Consider the following 22954-nt stretch of genomic DNA (forward strand, 5'->3'; position numbering starts at 1 on the left):
CTTGTAACTTCTGCTCTCTTCCTATTACCATTTAGAAAGAACCACTTGATGTTGATGTTATTTAAATGCCTTAGGACCTGAAGCATATCTCTGATGCTCATTGCAGAAATATGCTATAGAACCTGATGCTACTTTTTTTTTAAGTCAATTGAACCAAAACCAAAGTTGAGTTAATTTAAATTAACTAGCTATTATGATCAATTTTGTTTCTTCCATTAATTTAAAGGACAAATGGCCCCAATTGATCTAGGTTTTTTATTTTTGTTACTGCTCCCCCCCTTCTTTTTCATCACATTGAATATTAAGATTCCCTCTAATTTCTGTATGAGAAAAAAATCTTAAGTTTTTTAGACAAAGGAGTCAGGAAGCACATAAGGCAGATACATATATTAGTCCTAAATTAAATCTGGCCTGAGCTAATATTTAAAATAGGAAAGGGCTCTAAGAGGTACAGTTTAAGAACTTTCAGAGAATCACTATTTGCTCACCTCGGGTTGTTAACAACCTCTGGTTGTTAGGCCTTATGATTCACCACTGTGAATTATGTTCTATGATCTTTGGGGGTTTTCTCTTGTCAACTGCCTCCCAAGTTTAAAACTTCTGTGATCAGCATGGATAAGTTTAACTTGTTTTTGTGATTCAATAAACAACCCAATTCACCAGCTCTATTGCTGAGAATTAATAATCTTCATCCATGAGATGAGTGAAACACAGAAGAAAATTCTGCAAACATGAATGCCAATAACTTGGATGCCTTGTTCCCTTTAGTATTAGGCCCTCTGCTGGTTAATGCATTGAACTATCCTATATATTTTGACCAAGCTAACAAGGATAATTGCAAAAACCTTATTTCTATAGAATCTTGTTCAATTAAACATTAAAATGTCACTTTCTTTTTCTTTTCTTCCTTTAGTTGAAATGATTGGACCAAATATAGTTCTAATCCAAGGTAAGATTTGAGTAAAGTAGTATGAAATCTCTTCGGAATTGAGCTTAGTTTTGGATGACATGGTTTTCTTGCAAAAAATATTTAAAGTTGTTGGCTGCTGCCCTTTTTAAAGATGTTTATTTTAATTTTCAATTTGGTGTCCCATTTCTATATAGGGGTTTATTAATAATTATGCTAAACAGAGTAGCTAAAGCAAACATCTATCTTGTGTACCAATACCTGATTGTTATTCAATGCGACAAATAAGAACATCTTGCACCTATTTGGGATTAGAGGCAAGAAATGGGAAAAAAATGAAAAGTACCCATAATGCTTTGGAATGCAATTTTTACATGAAACTCTCCTTTTGTAATTCCTGTTTGCGGCAGAGAATTGGGAGTTGGTCACAAAAATCTACTGTTTATGTAATTTAGCCTTGAATCATAATTATTAATTACTCAATGTTATTTTTTTAAAATAATCCACACTGTTAAATACTGCAATACAGACTAAAATATTCCCAAATGATTGGGATGCATTTGCATTGTAAAGTTTCAATTTAATTAACACTCCAGTAAATAGGTGGTTCTATTAATTACTGAAACGGACAGGCCTAGATTGAAAAACTGCATGGAAAATGCAAATATATCATGGCTAGTGTTTTTTTTAAAGACTTTGTTGCAAGAATACAACATAGAATTTAATAGCATATGAGGATCAAAATAATCTTAATTTTACCTCTTTTTTTCTATCTCCCTAGCAATCAGCATAATTATTTTGACTCAGACAAATGCATTTTCTCGTAGCCACTGCTATGACTTATGCTGTAGAATCTGGTCATGCAACTATTTACACAAATGAAGCAGTATTTGTGTGATAAAAATGAAATGATAAGGGAATTACTTTCTTTGTCTACTGGCATAAGTTTGAGGAATTTGATTTTCATTCATAGCTCTTTTTTTGCTGTGTTACACAAAGCCCCCAAAAGGAAGTGACCTTCCATTCTAAGCTTTTTTGATGATGCTCAAACATTTATAGACAAACCCTTGAAATCCTTGCAGCCTGACTGAATCTAAACTAGAGTTCTCATCAACTCTTTCAGACAATTTTCTTGAGGGATTGCAAATGTGTGAAAAAGAACTATTCAAAGTATTTTTTTTCCAGAGAGAAAGGTGAATTTATACTTCGCTGATATTGCTAGCTTCTTTCAATCTAAAAATCGGAGAATATATTTGGTCCTTTTCTAAGAAAAAGCAACACTACAGCAATCTTAGTGCTTTCTACCTGTAACATTACACATGATTTTAGATACACCCAGCAGAATTCAAGATTTCTTTGTTTCAGGCAGTAATTGGGGGGGGGGGGGGAAATCAAACCACAAATTTATTCAAAAGAGAAAAGGAAGGTGGTGGAAGAAAAGTGGGAAACCAAACAGCAGCACATATCTCTTTCTAGGTAAGAGGAGCAGTAAATTGTCCTTACTTCAAAGAATGTTCCTGCATGCTCTAGGATCAATTGGCTGGAATCAGGTTTGTTTTTACAGTAGGTAACATACATCTGAAACTTATCCGCCTGAAAAATTAATATTAAGAGAGAAAGAAAAGCAACTTTAGGTGATGTGGTTGGACTATCCACTTGGCTTCCACTGGAATGTTATAAATCCATCTCTTTTAGGTGGATATATTTCAGGTTCAGGAATTAATTAGATTAATAAAGGATATTTCCCTAAAGACTCCCAATCCAAGTTTTGTAGTAACATATGGCTTCTGCCCACTTTCAACATTTTGCAACATGTACATCTATATCATAAAGAACTAGAACACAGGAAGGTAAAAGATTATTTTCATTTCAGTGGGTCTCAATGAAGAACAAAATAAATGATGCCATTTTATTCCTTTCGGCAATATATTGTATTGTATTTCTCTGACAAACTTCCTGGCTTGAAATGATTCATTTAATATTTTAACACACTTATAACACACTGATCTCATGAACCTTTGGCAGCAGGAAGATGTTATATGATGAGTTATACCTACCAATGGGCAATCAATGATTTAAATGAATAATATGATTACTGTTTAAGAAAAAAACAACACCTTAATGCAACAAAGTACAACCCCCCCCCCCACCAGATTTGCTCAAAGAATACCAGATGTCTCCTGGAACAGTTTAAAAAAGTGAAGTTAACAGCCACAATGGCTTAGTTTCATGCAATGCACATAGAAAATGGAAAGCCTTTAATCACAAAGTTGCAGCTATTATCTGAACTTTTGTGCTAATAGCCATGACTGCTCCTGAAGAATACCTTAAGTTTCAGGAGTGTATAAGAATAAGCAGGGTTTGGGAGTCAGGAAAGGAATAATTTAAGTTGCTAGCATGACTTTATATCAGACAAAGAATGAATATAATTTATCATTTTGACCTCTTTAAAGATGTACAAAATCAAAATACAAATGTACAAAACCTTCAAAAGGAAAGAATAATATGTTTAGACTTATTACCCAGGTGACAAAGCAGTGACCAACATCTTCAGGAAGTTGTTCGTATTTTTCCAGTTCTTTCAAAAAAATACTGGAAAGAAATGAAAACAAAGATAGAAATTAGTCATAGTATATTTTCTTTACTGGGCAGCCAAACATGGCAATGGATATGGCAATGGGTAAGCAGCTCTGAACGTAACCTTCCCAATACCTTTTTCACCTTTTACTCCTTTATTGTTTTACATGAGAGGCAAATGGACCATAATGCTTACGCTTTTGAACAGATTCTCTTTATGGGATTGACATTCTGGCTAAAATTTTATTTATGTTTTTTTTTTTTTTCAGTACTGCAGAACCTGTCCCGTTCCTAGTGGCCTGAGGAAGGGAACCACAGAATCAAAGCAAACATTTAGTTTTTTAAAAAGTACACAATATGGGAAATATCTATCTCAGGGATGGCTTCTCTCCAGTTGTTTTTGTCCATCGGGTTTGGTCCAGGAAGGTCGATGCATCCTGGTTTCTGTCATCTTAGTGGGACTCAGGTTGCAATTTCAGGAGAACTTTCTAATAGAATTACAATATAAAAGTTGGAAGAGACCTTGGAGGTCTTCTAATCCAAACCCCTGCTCAGGCAGGAAACCCTATAGCTTTTCAGACAAATGGTTGTCCAATCTCTTGTTTAAAAAAACTCCAGTGCTAGAGAGGAACCTCCTTAGTTCCAGGTTGCTTCTCTCCTTGATTAGTTTCCATCCATTTCTATTTGCCTTGCCTTCAGGTGCTTTGGAGGATAGGTTGACCCAACAGAATGACCTTGCCCCCCCCTAAGATTCATGTATCTCCTATCCTAATGTTGTTCAGGAAACTATTGAAGATCTGATACTCCTCACAGGCCTTGGGACACCATGAGTTTTGCTTTGTTTTGTTTTGCTTTGTTTTTGTTTTGATTACTTTGTTCTTCCAGTCTATTGTATCTTTGTTTTTTGTTTTTAAATGGTTCCTAGTTATAAGTTGCCAGAGTTGTCCAGGAGTCTATAAATATTACTTAATTGAATATACAAATTTTAAAAAGCTATCACTCAAATAAACCGTTTGGCAAGTTGCCAGGAGATTGTATAACACGGACATGTAATAGGGATGGACTCTTACTCCAAAATGTATTTAAGCCATGTATTCAGAAATGTCAGACATTCTCTTTCTATCTTTCATGATTGAGAATCCTTTTGCGAAAGCTTATATACAATTGCATTTTAATACATGTGCTTTTTATTGTTCATAGTCTCCTTGTTTGTATATGAGAGATTTTTATATGAGAGTTTCTCACATAAACAGATGAAATTAAGGTAAATTTCATGCTCAAGTAAGACTCAATTAAACAGAATAGAATTGATGGAGAGCCTACTTGTCATGATACTTTACTCGTAGATCACCTGTAAGGAGATAGTCAAAGTTATGTGTTCATTGAAATGTGTGGCTTTTGAACAGCTACTTCACATAATTGTACAAACAGAATGCTAGTTTCAGCTGCACTGGTGTTTGCAGCTTTTGCCTAATATTCTTTATAGGGAATTCCCATTTTGAGAAAAGAGATGCCATGACTGCACTAAGCTCTATAGTAGATCTTGTCAACATTACTTATTCACTGTCAACTTGGTACCCCTTGACTTACTTAATGAATCAACATAGTAACAACCATCAACAGCCAAGTATTAGTGTTGCTATGATGAATACAGAATCTCCATCATTAATTAGGCTAGATAAAATTCATTTCTAATCCTGCTGACTAATTTTCATCTACAGCAATGCAATTTAAGGCATAGGTACCAACGGCAAGGACCAAGAGAGATAGGTGTTGCAACTTCTTCTTCCATGTCAACTTCCAGACACATCACTTATTTGGCAGGATTGTTTTGGCCTCCTGTACAGCCAAACATCATACTATATGTCTTAGTGGGAAGCATAATTACATCATACAGACACTGTCTCTATCATGAGTATGATAGAACTGTCTCAGAAACAATAGTGCCATGATCTTTTATGTAGGAATTGTAGCTTGCATATTCCGTGATCTGAAAGAATAACATATCTCAATATGTTTAGAAAACATACTTGTTATGAAAGTCATATATCTCCTGGATGTTTCCAAATATTATGTGTTCCTTGTTCAGAATCCCTTGTGGTATCTCCTCTACTCCACTTGTCATTTCCCAAAGGTATGTCTAGAAAACAATGTATATTATACATTTATTTATTTTACATATATAGCCAAAAAGTTGCTATTTATTTTTCTTGGTAAAAGAAGAGACTATCTGAGAAAAGTTCAGTATACAAATACCATAAAGGAGGGATCCCCAACCCTCAGGCCATGGCCCACTACCAGGCTATGCCCCATTTAGAAGCGGGCTGTGGAAGTGACGTGCACATGTACATATGTGTGCAGCTCTAGTTGCACATGCAACAGGCCCGCGTGTCCACCTCTTGGAACTGTATGCGCATGCACTCACCCACTGCTTGCATGGAACCATTCCCTCTCCCCTCCCCTTGCTGGTCTGCAAAGTCGGAAAGGTTGGAGACCACTGCCATAAACTGTTCAGTGGTGTGAATAATATGAATAATCCAAAAGGAACTGCTGGCCAATATTGTCACTCTCTTTTTATGATGAACACAGAGAAATGGTCCTGTAGTGATTAAAAAATTGGACCAAGACCAGGCAGACTTAGAATCAAGTCTACTTTCAGTCATATAACCTCTCAAGAGAAGTTACTCCAAAGTACATTACAAGGTTTACTGGGAAAACTGGTGGAAGGGACATTATATGTGATGCCCTTTCCACCAGTTGAAGGAAAAAAGAATATAATAATATTGAGTGGAAAAAGAATATAATAATAAATAATTCAAAACTCTAATAGTGAAGAAAATGTTTCAAATTCAAAGCACCAGCTCCAGAACATTTATTTTGTGTTCGAAACACAGGTGTCTAATTGTTTGGGAATTGTTTCAAACCAACACACTTCTATCTCAAATTTGAACTAATCTGCTTGGGGTTTACAATGCTTCCCAAACGGTCAAAGCAGCCCATTCTGCATAAGGAACGGCTGCTTTAAATTCAAGATTGGGAATTTTGAATTTGAAATGTTTTGAACATCCTACAAAATCCTTTCTCCAATCTGAATGCCACATATTCTCTCTCCTTCATTTACTCAGCTAGACAGTACAGTACAATACATCTACCGAACACATAACACACCGGTTTGATCACATCATTTCTATTTATATTCCCCATAATTCCACTTATGTCGGGAGTCTGTCATAAGTACCTGTTGTGAACAAAGCTTTGTCAATCATTCACAGCAGTGCTGGCTGCTTGAATGTTACATATTCTCATGAGGGAGAGAAGTTTTTGTTACATACAGAGGGAGTAAGATAACCCAGCCATTCCCTCTTGTAGAGACAGATCATGATTACTCCCTTTAAAACTAAGGGCAGAATTCAAGCTGAAACAAAGCTGCAGAAGGGCGGGAGTTTATCACCTTTTCCGAATCCTCTGATTCTAGCTTGAAATTGCCACCCCTCAAAAAAGGTGGAGGGGAAATCCATCTACACTGAGTTCTTGATGTTTCTCTGCTATTCTATAATGTTCTTTATTTCCTCTATACAAATTAAGGAATTGTATGTAATTCCATTATTTATGCTTAGTGAAAACATGTCTGAAAAGAATATTCTTGGGGATTGTAGTATTTTGTACTTTCACCCTGTGATCTATAATATTCTTGCTGCATTTGAAACAGATCACTAACATTTTGTGACCTTTCTGGAGCATTGTGTTGTTGGGCTGTTGTTTGTTTTGTGTTGTAATGCTCTTTTAATTTCCGTCCCATGATCAGAACAGCTCTGTGTTGGTCTCCCCCATTCTTGAATGCTGGCACTTTAATACTAACAAATACAAAGATATTTTTTAAAAATTATTATTTCTTAACCATTTTAATGAAAGATAAAAGTTTATCTAGCTTGTGTCCACATGGACTTTTTACTTGAGAAAGATAAAAATGAAGTTTTAGGATTTGCTAATTAGATTTGTTATGATTATAGAAATATTGTGTGTGTTTTAGAAAGGCAAAGATGATAATTGTTTAAAAATTGGAAAAAACTAATAAAATTATAAAAAATATTTATGCAAAAGGAAGGCAGGTTTTAAAGGTTTGTTTACATTTAAAATAAATTGCTATTTTGCTATATTGCTTTAGTTTGCATTATTTAGTTTGCATAGTTTATATGATATTTTTGTTTTAATTTATAGTACAAGGTTACTTTATTATATATTTATACATTTACTAAAGAAAGTTGGAAGTAATTCTTTTTGTTATTTTTTTCTTTTTCTTTTTTCTCTCTTTTCATTTCTTAACTTTTTCACATTCCAATCCCTTCATTTCTTTTCATTAATGTCTTTTCATTAATTTGTATTTTGCCTTCCTTTGAAATTTAATAAAGTTGGTTTAAAAAAATAAAAACATGCATGACTTCCTTTTTTCAATAAACCCGCATTAGGTTTATTTTGTAAGAATAGTCTATCTGCCAAGATTGTAGGAAGGAAGGTGGTGGAATTATATGATCAGGAAGTTCAATATGGACATGTCACATTTTGACCTTTCAATTGTTCAGTACAGGCTGTGACAACCATATTTCTTTCACACACACACACCCCATACCCCATGAGAGGGTGGATGTCAAGTGAGGTGCCCTTTCAAAAATAGATGCTGGCAGCAAAAAACCACCAATTTACCACCCTAAAGCAGAAGGAATGAACCGGGTTCCCCCGCCTCACTTTTTTTTTTTTTTTACTTAAGTCACATTTGCTATAATGGCCAACAATCTGTAATACTACCACTGAAATAAAGATCATTATTATTTTTCAAATCATACTGTATACAACAAATCATTACACCATATGAGCTGTATATAAAACATTGTGTTTATTCTTGCAAGGTATCATACCTCTAAACATTCATGCAGGTCCCTAACATAAGCCTTCTCAGTCTGAAGCAATTCAGCCATGATGAACCTACAAGGAGAAATGGTTTTGCGTAACTATATAGAACAAGCACAGAGAAACCAACACAATCTTTCAGTTTTGCCTGTCTCACAGTTGTACTGATAACATTTCTGAGAGAGAATTATGAAGTCTGCCTTAAGCCTTTTGAAGAAAAGACAACCTGAAGTATAATATATAAATGTATAAATAAAACACAAGAAAAGATATATGTGTCTGGAATGATGGATGTTAAATATTTCTGCAGTATAATTGCACTGATATTTTTTTTCTTACTGAGAGTTCTCAGACTTTAATAGATTACTATTTTCTTTCAATGTTCAAACACTCTATTTAGAACACATTGGAATATGAATGCATTTGAATTTGTTGGGTAATATAGTTATCTTGACAGTACTATGCAATTTACATAATAATTAATATTTCAGAGACCAAAATTTCTGGAACCCAGAAGAAATACCATTGTTGTTAATTTCATTGAAGTAATACATTTTGTGCTTTTAACTTGATAAATTGAGAAAAAAACATTTAGTTCCCAACCAATGAACAAATAAAGAACAAAAGAGAATACAATTTCTAACATAATGTTCTGTCACACTGCATTTTGATCTAATGCCTTTTTTACTTCCTTGCCAATAGCATCACTATTTTTTAAACCATTAAATGAAAACAGGCGACAATAAAGCATGGAACAATACTCCTTCTGATCATGGGACAATTGAAGATCAAACTGAACAAGAAACAATTTCTTGGCTAGTTCCCAATGAATAATCCCTTAGAATACTGAGATTTCCTCAGTAACAAGCACAATAGCATTTGCTACATGCTTGTAAATATTTTATTGTTTCAAACACATCTGCAACAAAATATGCGTGTAACATGTCATTACCCAAAACAAAATAGATGTGCCCTTTTCTGAAATTCAATAACAACCACAAGCACCACTATAACAACAACATAATCATCATCATCTGGATTGGATTTATCCCAGACTTTCTGTATCCATATGATTACATGTTGTTCTTCTTCTATCTCTGTTCTGGCCATTTGCCAGAATAACATTCAGTACAAATGTACAGAACATGATATTCTAGCTGCTTCACATCTGGGTGAGCTTGCTGACATGCTGAGAAGAAGCGGTTGCTTTTTGCGAATTGATATATTACTGAGGCACCTGATTCTCACCACTTACTCTTTTTTTCTGGCTGACTTTCTCTTTTCTTCATTGGCTTCATGACTGGCATCACGTAGCCTTACTTCACGATCAGACAGACTTGCTGGAATGATGTCCAACTCCAGGTCTTTATTATCCTAAAAAATGCAGTGGCACGGAGCTTTAACAAATCGTTATGGTTTGTGAATGAATAAAGAAATGCAAAAAATGTGCTTGCAAAGTGAAAGAGATGAAAGGAAAACAATAGCACTGGAAGATAATATTGCACAGTGCAAACAGGCCAAACGCACCAATATATTTATGAATAATTAGTTAAAAGCACATCAGATCGGACAAGTCACAGATGATGAAAGATTCTTAGAAGCTTTTTCCTCCCACCATGCAGGTCTTCTGAAGTGATGAAAATAATCTTTCCTCTTTGCTTAAACACATGATGGGGGAGTGGGGACTGGTGTTTTTTTTTTTTTTTTTTTGCTCTTCCAAAATATTGGTCCTAAGAGATGCAATTTGATCTTCTCAAGAAACAAGCATATCCTAACTACGTTTGTTAAAACGAGGTTCAAAGCATAGACTTGGTCATTCTCAACTCAGTGGCCTGATCTCAGTTAAAAACACTAAATACCTCTTATTTTTAACAATCCCAACAACAGCTTTCTATCCCACATTCCTCTATCAGCTATTTTCTCTCCTCATGCTCAGAAGCAATTTTTTTTTGGGGGGGGGGTTATAAATGAAGCTCTAGCAAGGTGGGGGGGGGGCTTCTGCAAACAAGAATCATACATGCATACACACAAACTGTTTTAATTAGTCTGTAAGTTAATTTTCATGGTGAAGCCACAAAGAGTTTTCAAGGCTTTCTTTGGGATAAAAACTCTTTTCAGTCATTTTCTTCCTCCCTTAAAGATTAGATATTTATGGGATTATTGCAGAATGGTTGAATTGCACCCCACAGCAGTTTAACCATTTCATTCCCTGGGAATCAAGTCAAGCATGTCATCCGCAACTAGAAGCTTAGACTGAAAAGGCCTTAAACAACCTTCTGAAGGTTGCAATACTTCCCACATTTATGAATGGACTATTACTTAGTCATCAGATAGCATTTATTTTTGGGGAAATTATATCTATCTATCTATCTATCTATCTATCTATCTATCTATCTATCTATCTATCTATCTATCTATCTATCTATCTATTCTTGCAGTAGAGCCAAATGTTGTCTTTCTGAATCTATTTGGGGAGATCTCCATGCTGCACCAAAGCAAAGCAGGACCTGGTGGATGGGAAAGAATCTCATATATCCCAAATCCAGGCATCTTCCTTAATAAAGATATGTCAGAAAAACATGCAACTTACAGTACCTCTGTATTGATCCCAAGAGCTTTTTCCAAAGTGTAGCGGTACTTCCCCATTCTCAGTGAAAAATCCCGATAGCACTTGTCAACTGTAGTAACCCATTTCCTAATTTCTGTGGCGTGTGTGTGTCCTTTCTCCACAAAGCTATCGGCCAGCTGAATGAGAAGCTTTACTTTCTCCTTAGTTTGCTGTTGAAAAGAGTTGTTCTTCGTTATCACATCTTTCACAGACATTCTGTTCCATTTTAATTCACAAAGTAACCATCTGGGCCTTGTATTTTTCACAAATGCTGCTAATGTGAAAATGTCCTTAAAATCTTGGGAGACAGAGTGTAGGTGGGATGCGGCTTTTTCCATCAAAAGGTTTTAAAATCTGTGTGTTCTGTGTCAGACATCAGGGCAAGAAAGTAAGAATAAAATAGATCTGGTGGGTTTAATTTCACAGACTTTGTTGGCATTAACAGGACCCACATGGGGAGAGGCACATGATTGCCTAATTGCTCTGTCTATAATCATTTCCTGGCTGGAAGGTCTTTCCAATGCTCAAAAATGGTTTCCAGGAAAGAGGAGCAAGAGGATGCAATGGGTAAAAAAATCAAATGTTTCATCTTGTGTCACTGGAAAACTTTAAATTAGCATATAACTCTTATTAAATATATGATGCAGCAACGTCAGCTACATAGTAGTTAAAAAAGAAATTTATTTTCCAAAGTAATTCTTTTCCAATGATATTCATACCCACTCACTGGAATATAACTCTATATAACTGAACAGTCTGATTATGAGATAATCTTTTAAAAATAAGATGAAGAGAAAATAACAGCTCTGAACAGCTTCTTATGTTTTCACTTATTTCTATTAAACACTGCTGAATGGGAAATCATGCCTGGAAATTGACAAATAAGCAGTCCTGCACTTACGTGGCAACAGGCAACATTTAAAATAAATAACTGACATGAAAAACTTTCCCGAAATGACCTTAAGGTTAAATTATTTTTAATAGAAATAAAAACAAGTTTGGTGTATTCTCTAAGCCAATACCTCTCTAAGGTATTGGGTAAGACTGGGGAGATGCAGCCTCAAATTAACTTGCAGCCATGGAAATTCTTCATATGACTTTTAGGCCAATCACTCCCTCTCAGCCCAGCTCTAATAAAGTATTCACTGGATGCAACAGAACTGGTTGGGAAACTGAAGCATGATTGCAAAAACAGCCAAAGTTGGAATGTAAAGAAGAGATTGTGTCTTAAAGCAGTTACATAAAAATACTTCTCAGCTTGCAACCATAACTGAGTCCAGAATTATGGTCATAAATTATGGTGGTCGCTCAGCAAATCATGTTTCCACATCTGATTTTATAATCTTTTCTGCTGTGGTGATTAAGCAAGTACCATGCTTGTTAAACAAATGTGTTAGACCCAATGGGTGCTTTTGCCAGAAATCAATGCCGGAAACCAGCAAAAAATATTGAAAATCATAACAGCCATACCTGAGATCCAGTTGCCAGGCACCCGAAATGTGATCATGGGTCATTAGTTTTGGGAGGGGGGGCATCATAATATCAAACATTCATTAAAAGAAGATTGTTAAGGAAATACTAGCCATATATTGCTATAAAGTACTATAAAATTAGTTCTACTATCATTTGTTTATTTGTTCATACTTATATTCTACCTTTTCTCTTAGTACTCAAGGTGAGGATTTTATCCTCATTACAACAACACTGAAATAGGCTGGGATGAGAGAGTAGTCTAAAGATAGGCCAAACTTCTATGGCTAAGGATGGACTTGAACCTACATTTGTACTCCAACACACTAAGTATACCACATTTAAATCTTTTTTCTCTTGAGGAATCTTAAAATTGTTTTCCTAAAACAAACAAACAAACAAACAAACAAACAAACCCTTTTCTCTCCTATATCACTTTTAAACTGAAGAGAATTGCAGTATGGTGTTTAGATATTAAAAGCAGATCATTAAGAATTTCATTGGGTTAGTCTACAGAGGTGTTTAGATATTAGTCCAATTGTCTAAAATAATGTGAATTGTGTCTGAATTATGAGAACTATAAAATATGTATTTATATTTATATCCTTCCAGATGAATTCTTGTCAAAGGCAGGACTAGAACTCATGGTCTCCTGGCTTCTAATTTGACACCTTAACTATTATATTAAAGTAAGTTTTCCTATCAGATAATATAAATCAAATTAATTCCATCAGTTATTTCACTTATAAATGAATATCTCATGCTCTTTAAACTTACATAAGATTTGCATAGTCATTAACAGTAAAGGGCATTAAACTCATCTTTTCATATGCACAAATTCATGGTATGATTTATTATGCTGCTCAAGCAATTCTCCTCTCCCCCATGTTGGATAGTTGTCTCAGCAGTGCTTTCCACAATCATATATTTATTGATTTCTTAATTATAAAACTTCATATTGTGTATAAATTATAAATACAGTTCACCTTGGCAGGTACTTTGAATTCTCCATATTCTTTCAAAAGCTCGTGTGTTTCATTTGCTGATTCTCCAGTGGAAGTGTGAGTAGAGAGATAATATTCTCCGGTTTCCTGAATCCAATCCAAAGCCTACAGGTGGAGCAAAAACACATTAAAAAACCAGACCCTTATGATACCATAAGACCAACACATTTTATTGTATGGCCATGTATCCTGAACTGAGTATTATATTTCTCTGTTCCTAATGTTCAAAATATCTGAAAATACTAGCACAATTAAGGAGCAACATTCACATTAAATAAAAAAGTAAGAAAATGTGTTGTGCTTTTTATAGGATGCCATTATCTGATCTACACAATAGCTCAGGCAACTAATGTTAGACAGCTGATGGTAGAAAAATAATTTCAGCACCATGGCCAGTACAGTAGATGACAGAAAAGGATTTTGGTTTTATTTTAGGACCATGGAGAGCAACCATACAGTCAAATTCTCCCTTCCAACAAAACACAGATTCACCCTAAAGGTTTTATAGAGAAAGCAGGAAAATGTCCCTGAAATGTCCATCAGTGCTATTCATTACTTGCCTTTTGTTTTTCCTCAATAACTCACTGCACACTTTCCCTAGTAACTCCCTGAGGCTTCTTTTCCATTATTATATCCTAGGTATGAAGGTCCATTTGGTTCTCCTGCCACAATACTGAGTGAGTTGCCATTTTAATCCCCAATGGACTGCCTTTAGACTGATCTCTCTTCTTTAACCATGAATTGCCCTAATGAGAGATAACTCTCCTTATGGTAAAGCTCAAAGTGTCACTCAGATGCCCCAAACCCTTTGCAATACAAGGTAATGTTCCATGAAAAGTTCTTGCTCTAAATTATTAAATGAAAAGCGGATGGTTTTTGGTTTTGAATCTATTAGCTTTAATACTTACTTGAACTAATGGCTAAATGGATTTAGTTTTTTTTCTGACTTGAACTTTTCCAGTGATTACAGTTAGCAAGTATTGGATATAGGACTTAAGTACAAAAAGTAAGCATCACAGATAAATTCTCTGCTCGGGCAATCTATTAAGAGCCATGGTGGCACAGTGGTTAGAATGCAGTATTGCAGGCTATTTCTGCTGACTGCCGGCTGCCAGAACTTTGGCGGTTTGATTCTCACCAGGCTCAAGGTTGATTTAGCCTTTCATCCTTCTGAGGTCAGTAAAATGAGGACTCAGATTGACTCTATAAATTACTTAGAGAGGGGTTTAAAGCACTGTGAAGTGGTAGATACCATAAGTCTAAGTGCTATTTCTATTGCTATTAAACTACCGCACATTCAGTGTGATACCCAAACAATGAAGAGAAGTGCATTTTGTCAAGTTACCTGCTTTGCACTGCGCTCAAAGACTACATATTGCTGACACTGATCCAGTCGCCTTTTCTTCAAAGTCCAGAAGTGAAGAACACGATTTTCCCTCTGCAGCAGCTCACTCAGAATGGCTATGGATGGAAAAAGGGAAGAGCTATTTCCTTAGCTGGTTTGGTAAGCACAGCCAGAAGAAAATAATTATTGATTCCACCAGGTACTTTATCCTAAGAATGTAAGTTCCCTAGAGTTAAGCACTTCAGATCAGACTTAAAAATAACAGTAAAGCAAAGCAAGGACAGCCATTAACACAAACAGCTAAATACACTTTTGTGAACGTCAGTGAGCTCAAAACTCTTGTAAAAGCAGAATACTTTCTCTAGTGAAGAACACTTCAGTCTGTGCTTTTCAAAACTCAGAAACAAATTAAAAATACACATATACACACAAGCAGACCAAACAAACCTCAAGCAATGTAGACACTAAGAGTTTAGGCACCCAGATATTTTAGGTAACATAGAATGCATTCCATATCTTCTTAGCATACCTTTACTTTATATATCTCTACCATTCTTCATTAAATTTAGCAGTTCTATTAAATCGTATTTCTTTGAGGATATTGCTATGCAGATACCTGCTGAAATAACAGCCTAAAAATGCATTTCATTACATTGTAATTCCCTAAATTTCCAGTAGAAACAATCCTATTTCTTTAAATATATGCGATCATTATTGTCATCATCATCAATTCAAATGTCATATGGTGATGGAAGGTATAAATTCAATTTTTTTTCATCACATGGCCATGAATGACTAATGCATCCTTATATTAAAGATTGTAACGTATGTTCCTGAAGTGTAGTGCCGGTGTAGCCAAGACCATTGTGCAACAGAAAGAAAGCCCACCTAATTTCCCACATCTTTTAATGAATATTAATCAAAATTGATGAAGAAAAAAATCTATTCATATTTTAATATTACAAATTCTATGTAACTGGCACAAAATAATATGTTTAGTAGATTGTGACCTGTCCCTTCTTAAATATTTCAAAGCCCTCGAATCTATTAGTGATTATTAATAGAAAAAAATGTAATAGAAATTTATATAGAAATTGAATAAATAAATCTATTTCAGGAAGGTTATTTAATTCAAAACAGAAACATGATGGGTGCCCCAAATGCATGTCTAATGTAAATTATAGGTACATATTCCCATGTAATATTAAAAAAGTCTTTCTTGCTATTTCTATCTTTTTTATTTTAATTATCTTTTTGAATATGAGTAATTGTTACTTTTCCCCCCACAGCCACACATGCAAACATGTACTGCACATTGCTAGTATTGCTGAAAAACTCAGCCAATGAAGAAATATTTAAGCGGGTTAGTTTTACATTTTCAACCTCTTAAATGTGAATAAATACACAAATGTTTGGAACACACATTCCTAAATTACATAATGATTACTGTAGTAACATAATTTGCCCTTTATTGCTTTAAAAGTAATCCAATCAGAAATGAAAAATATCTTCTTTTTTTTTGCATTTTTACTTTAGGGTTTAGACACCCTACTGAGATGCATATGGAAACTTTTTGAAATGATAAACCATATTCTGAACACAGCTTTTGGGGTATCTGTAAGGTTTATAGCTAATAAAGCCTTTGCCCAGAACCCTTGTAAAGAAGGGAATATTAGGTTTGTAATCCTTTTTAAGGATTACATACTTAGTCCTCAAGGTCCGTCTAACAGAATGAATTGCAGACATTTGTATATTTTAAATACCTCTAAATGTAATAATCAGGTAGGAGATTGATTAGATTATTCCTAATGTATACAATAGAGCTTGTTGATCAGAAAGGTTGGCAATTCAGCGGTTCGAATCCCTAGTGCCGCATAATGGAGTGAGCTCCCGTTACTTGTCCTAGCTTCTGCCAACCTAGCAGTTTGAAAGCACATTAAAAATGCAAGTAGAAAAATGGTGGGAAGGTAACAGTGTTCCGTGTGCCTTTGGTGTTTAGTCATGCTGGCCACATGACCACGGAGACATCTTCAGACAGCACTGGCGCTCTGGCTTTGTAACAGAGATGAGCACTGCCCCTAGAGTTGGGAATGGCTAGCACATATGTGCAAGGGGAACCTTTACCTTTACCTTAAGGTTTATAGCTAATAAAGCCTTTACCTAGAACCATTATAAAGCAGGGAAGGGAATATTAGGTTTGTAAATCTTTTTAAGGATTACAGTCTTAGTCCTCAAGGTCGGTCTAACAAAATGAATTGCAGACATTCATATATTTTAAATACCTCTAGATGTAATAATCAGGTAGGAGATTGATTAGTTAGATAAATAGAACAATTTCCCTGGTTTCCAAGCTGAGAACAAAATATTTTGCAACTCTTTGGGACATCTGATCCTATTCGGTTTGGTCTACAAAGATGGTAAGTGCATGTGTTTCTGTTCTTAGGTAATCCATCCTTAACCGAGAAGAGTATAAACAGAAGCAGTGAGTGCATGGTATACAATATTTCTAAAAGCTAAGATGCGATTCCCTTAATGTGAAACTCACTGACCTTTCACTTGCTGTTCAGGGCCCCTGGTATGGCTCACTACTCCTGGCATGCTGACGTTGTTTCGATGAATGTACTTGAGAAACACTTCTGCATTCCTTCGTGCTAGTGTGCAGGCCTGTGGGCAAGAAATGACACCACCAAGACCCAGCATGACAGTTACAATTTTGACAAGCAAATTGGAAGAATAAAACATTAAGGAACCTTCTGAACTGTGACTTGAGCTTTATTTTCCCTTTTGACCTCTGAAGAATGTTGATGTGCATGAGAAAACATGAGAGATCTTCAGACTGTGGTCAGACACAACCATCATTTTGGGGATGATATGAGGGAAAATATTATATAGAAACATTGACTGATTTCCAAGAAAAGTAACAGCACTAATGTCCCAAGAAGAGTGTTAATCTTGCTTTAACTGTAGTTTATGTTTGTTTTATTATGAGATTCTAAGCATGAAGAAATCTTAATAACCCTCTATGGCCAGTCATGGTTCAGGCTATGGAGGCATGAAATCATTCTGGAGAAGAACATACAGTACATTAGGTACAGTACTTAATAACCCTCTATGGCCAGTCATGGTTCAGGCTATGCAGGCATGAAATCATTCTGGAGAAAAACATACAGTACATTAGGAATGCATACACACGTTGTTCTCCTTTTATGGTTCTTATTATAAAATAAGATGAAAGATACCTCTATCCTATAAAACACAGTAGATCAAAGATAGAACAGTGGTGGGATTCAATTCTTTTTAATATCAGTTCTGTGGTTCTGTGGCTTGGTGGGCGTGGCTTGGTGGGTGTGGCCTGGCTTGGTGGGTATGGCTTGGTGGGCGGGGCAGGGGAAGGATACTGTAAAATCTCCATTCCCTCCCCACTCCAGGGGAAGGTTACTGCAAAATCCCCATTCCCTTCTGATCAGCTGGGAGAAGAGAGAGAATAGATGGGGGTGGGGCCAGTCAGAGGTGCTATTTACTGGTTCTCCAAACTACTCATAATTTCCGCTACTGGTTCTCCAGAACTGGTTAGATCCTGCTGAAATTCACTTCTGAGATAGAACATAATTTATCTTCCTACAGACGGATTTTCATCCAAGTTAGTACCTAATTTACTCCTGCAGTCAAAACAAATGGAAAAAAAAACAGTTGCTAAAAACAGGGGAAATAGACTGGACCTTAAGAAAGGCTTCCTTCTGTTCCAGATGTTTGCTGATTAAAGGGATAACATGATCTATCTCAGAGGATGGTCCCAGCTTATCCCGACCTCCACACCAGTCTTCGTCTCTTCGATATTCTTGCTCCAAACTCTCCAGCACACTGCAAACCTTGGGCATAAGCCAAAATACAATTGTTTAGTTATCAAAGTTACCTTTAAAAGCAGAAACAATTTACTATGAAAAGCATGAACCTATCAGCTGTCCAATAATATAGGCCTGATTCACAGATGTTACAGGAAATTCATCATACAGGAAGTTGAGATGAGTCAGCCTTTCCACCATTTGAACCTCTACAAATATATTATATGGCATCGTCCCTATCCACTATGGCCATTGATAAGGACTAATGGAACTTGTAATACTAAGCAACTGGAAAGTTGCTAGACCAGGGGTGTCACTCAAGAGGTGCTTAAATCTGGCCCGAAGAGCTGGCCTGTAAATATCAAAGGACCGCCCTGTGGTGCTTCTGTGGGCCAAAACGGGCTGCGCGGGAGGGGAGACACATGCAACTCTTGCATGGCCCGTTTTTGGCCCTCAGAGAGCTGCAGGACGCCGGGGAGATAGAAAACGGGCCACGTGGAGGCCTTTCAAGGCCTTTGTGCAGTCCTTTTTTTGGTCAGGAGAGTGCTGCAGGAGGCCAGGGAGGCCAAAAAACAAGGCATGTGCCTTGCGAGGCCTCCATGTACCCCATTTTGCTGGCAGGATGCTGCAGGAGGCATCTGTGTCCATCCCCCTGCAACCGGTCTGCAGAGGAGAACCACTATGCTGATCTGGCCCTTGAAGAAATCCAATTTGACACCCCTGGTCTAGACTGAGATAAACTAGGTAGGAACACAAACTATTCAAAAATGTCATATTAAGAGGACTATAATACTGTGTATATACATACACTGACATACTTGTCCAATTATTCTGTATTGCTTATATATTGTATTGTATATTGATATTCTGTAACTATTAACTATGATGTTCTATGTTGAGCAATTGAACAGCATATTTAATATATAAGTTACAAAAAATAATGTTATTGTCTACCAAAGGTTTAAATTTTAACTATATGAAAAATGAAACGTTAAGCTCATTCTTTGGGAGTGCTTTAAATTTTTTTTGCCACATTATCATGTTCCCAACAGGTAACCTTTGAATTACACTAAGGTAATATAGAGAACTCCTTTGTGCTCATTAGGGTTACCAAATATAAACTTCAGTGAACACTGTTGTTTATAGATGTCTAGAAAAACAAATACTACAAAAAATTATGTGCAATTCATTCACTATGGTCGATCGCTCTATGTTACTGAATAATCAGTAGCAATGGTAGCAATTACATCTTTATCTAATGGTCATTTCACACAGTAGTGGAGGGACTGCAAACAAACTGAACACGATTGGGATTGAGAATGAAGGAGGCCTTTGTTCCTCTCACCTGCTCTGAAGTTTTATAGAAAGCAACAGAGGCATTAACCAGTTTCAGCCGATCCTCCATCTTTAGCATGAGCTGCTGCCAATGTAAGGCCACTTTTTCCGCACATTCCCGGATGGCATCAGCATCGTAATGGCCGGCCTGCAGTAACACCTCTGCCTTCTGCTGTACCTGGAGGGCACTCTGGTGCGTCTTCTGCAAGGAAGTGGCATGAAAGAGGGACTGTGTATGTGGGGAGGAAAGAGAGAGTTGTACAGATGTGCCAAGCAAATGGTATAAAGAGGTGAGGTGTGAGCATGAAAAGATGAGAGAATGAAACATTTTTTAGAATGAGCATTCTGAAACAGTAAACATTCTGCATATTCATTCAAGGGCATTTACTGATATTACTGATCATTCTAGATTTACATCCCAATTTTGGGTAAAACAGCCCAAATGGCATTTAAGTAAAAAGGATGCTGATATTTAACCTGTTGTGTTTGCTGAACAATTCTTTAGGTTTTTTTTCTGTTTTTGCATCATTATTATTAGCCTAAGATATGAAAACCCATATTCATTTTAAAAACAGATTTTGTGTATTTTATTCTAAACATATTTTTTAACTACAACATGATCATCTCGAACAATTGAACCTCTGTATTTGACAAGCAATTTCATAGCTTATGTAAAGCTTACACATGGAAAGAAATCCTATCACTGCAATAATTGCTGGCGATTAAAAAAATGCTTAAAGACCATCAGCTGGTTTTATTTGCAACCCAGATAAACTGAAGGGTTTAAGAGGGAAAGATTAAAGGATTTGCAAAGAAAACACCCAATATATCAGCTGGACTTTCTTCACTTTGTAGTAAGTAACATGCTGCGATATCAAACACCTGATCTTTAATATTTAAACAGTTAGCCCTCTATTCTTGGCAGCATGAATAACCACATTTCATTGGGGAGGAGGGGCTTTTAGTTGGTATCAAGATTAAGCATCTCTGAAATATAGCAAGCTATACAAATAGGAAATAAATATCTTGTTCCAAAGACGTGCTTTACTAATCCTGCCAAGATATACTGAATGATAAAGAATTTCCTCAATGGATGGATAAACCTTCCCCTTCCTTTCAGGGCTTGCCAGCATGCCATTTATATTTTAAAAAGTGACTACTTATTAAAATATTGGGTAAATGGATTTATGGAAGTATCCACAATAGTCAAATACCAGGAAAATTCTGATTCTGAATCAAGAGACAGAGTATAGTTTCCATCTTCTGTTATTCTACTTAGGCAATTTCCAAAAGTGACCCTAAAAGCAATTGTGAATTTCCTATAACAAAATTAATCCCTAAGCAATCCCTAATTATCCACAACTTAATCCTTAAACCAACACTTGGGGGAAATAATATTTACAGGAAGTAAAATGTGATGCAAATCCCAGCTGTTATTCCTAAAATACATACATACACTAACTTTATGATACAGCAACTCATCTGCTCATCTTATATATATATTGTGTATCCTCAGTGGCTTAACAAATTAGAACTGAAGTGATCCTCTTAGTTGGGCCAATCACTGTCTCCTGTCTGACCTATCTCATCTGATTATTTTGGAGATTAAAAAAAGTCTGCTATCCATAGTCCCCTACGCTTCTTGAAGGTGCAATGAGATAGATAAGAAATAAATGAATTGCAGCTGTTTCCAGAAAAGCTATTTTTTCCTCTAATACAATCTCGTAAAATACCATAAATTGAACTAGTCCTCTCATTTAAATAAGCAATAGAATAAACATTGAGACTTAGATATACTGAGGATCCCCAGAAAAATAAATAGATATGACTGCAATACAATTGAGATTAAGATCAAAAGCAATCCTTTCCTTTTATTTACCATATCTCTCTAGAGGTAGATTTTTCTGGTATTAATTTCTATATGGACTACTGCAACTTTTTGCTATTTGGGGAACAATATTCATATACATTTTTATACAGAAACCACATTTGTCTTGACTGTATCAAATTACACACATCTTGAGTGGAGGATGGCAATCAGGTATTTATTTATTTATTATTTTATTTGGGGCAGGAAGGTTAGTGGGGTGTAAAGATATTACTATTTCAAAACTTTTTGTGCTTAAAACAGCAACTGCCTCGTACAGTAACTGAATGCAGTTACAGTGGAGAGGAAAAACTAACTTTGCGACCAATCCTCACATTTATGACCTTCACAGGTCTGTAAAGCCCAGAAAAGCTGAAGTAAAATCAAAAACACAGTTGTGGTTTCACTCAGCAATTGCTTTGCTTAATGACTTAGTTGCCGGTTCCAACTGCAGTTGCTAAAAGACAGCTACCTCCCATACACATACAGGTTAATGTTAGTCAATAGGAAAGTTTAACTGTTCATTGGAAATTATTTCTTCTCCTACCCTCTAAACACCGTTCAGATTATTTCTGAAGCCTCATCTTTGCAGTGTGCATAAGAAAAGTCAATGTGTGCAGTAAACATTACCTCTATGGCCAGCTGAAACTGTTCATGCTCTCTCTGGAGCTGCTCAGCCTCTGACAGGGAACTTGCATTGACAAGACTGGCGTTGAGCATTGATTCTCCATTACGGATCCAGCCAAGGACCTAGCAGGAAAAAATAGACATTTTGAGATAACATTTTATTTTAACTTCATGAAATAGCTGGGGTTGGGTGCAGCGTGGATTGTAGTGTCACCAGCATCCAGATGTTACACTAATCTACTTTACTAAGAATTCTTGCATTTGTGTCTGGAACCACATTTTGAGGTAGATGAGGAAGGTGAGACAATATCCAGACAAATTGGAGGTGTGATGAAAATAACAAAGTCAATTTTTCTGGTTAGAAAAATCTTGCTCTTCAAGATTCAGGCCTTCAGGCCTTTTTTACCCTTTGACCTTGCCCCATGAGAGATACTGTGCATCGGTTGATGCATTTTAGTTCTAATTAG

The 22954-nt window shown here is 35.9% G+C and overlaps 1 protein-coding gene across 1 annotated transcript in view; it reads right to left on the reverse strand.

The window, feature by feature from the left end:
* The window catches only part of LOC106552522 (kalirin), a 489228-nt gene that overhangs the window by 39166 nt on the left and 427108 nt on the right, over nt 1-22954 (reverse strand). Inside the window, exons 16-27 of the mRNA XM_087707922.1 lie at nt 22491-22610; nt 20004-20222; nt 18536-18685; nt 17366-17480; nt 14817-14932; nt 13454-13576; nt 10985-11167; nt 9645-9763; nt 8398-8464; nt 5515-5624; nt 3430-3499; nt 2411-2500 (exon numbers count right to left, since the gene is read on the reverse strand). Of these exons, the coding sequence (XP_087564048.1) occupies nt 2411-2500; nt 3430-3499; nt 5515-5624; nt 8398-8464; nt 9645-9763; nt 10985-11167; nt 13454-13576; nt 14817-14932; nt 17366-17480; nt 18536-18685; nt 20004-20222; nt 22491-22610 (1482 nt within the window). The remainder of the gene's footprint in view (nt 1-2410; nt 2501-3429; nt 3500-5514; nt 5625-8397; nt 8465-9644; nt 9764-10984; nt 11168-13453; nt 13577-14816; nt 14933-17365; nt 17481-18535; nt 18686-20003; nt 20223-22490; nt 22611-22954) is intronic.

Source organism: Thamnophis sirtalis, unplaced genomic scaffold (assembly GCF_051295495.1).
Source record: "Thamnophis sirtalis isolate CommonGarterSnake01/CBP01778 unplaced genomic scaffold, rThaSir2_p1.2 scaffold_1, whole genome shotgun sequence".
Taxonomy (NCBI): domain Eukaryota; kingdom Metazoa; phylum Chordata; class Lepidosauria; order Squamata; family Natricidae; genus Thamnophis; species Thamnophis sirtalis.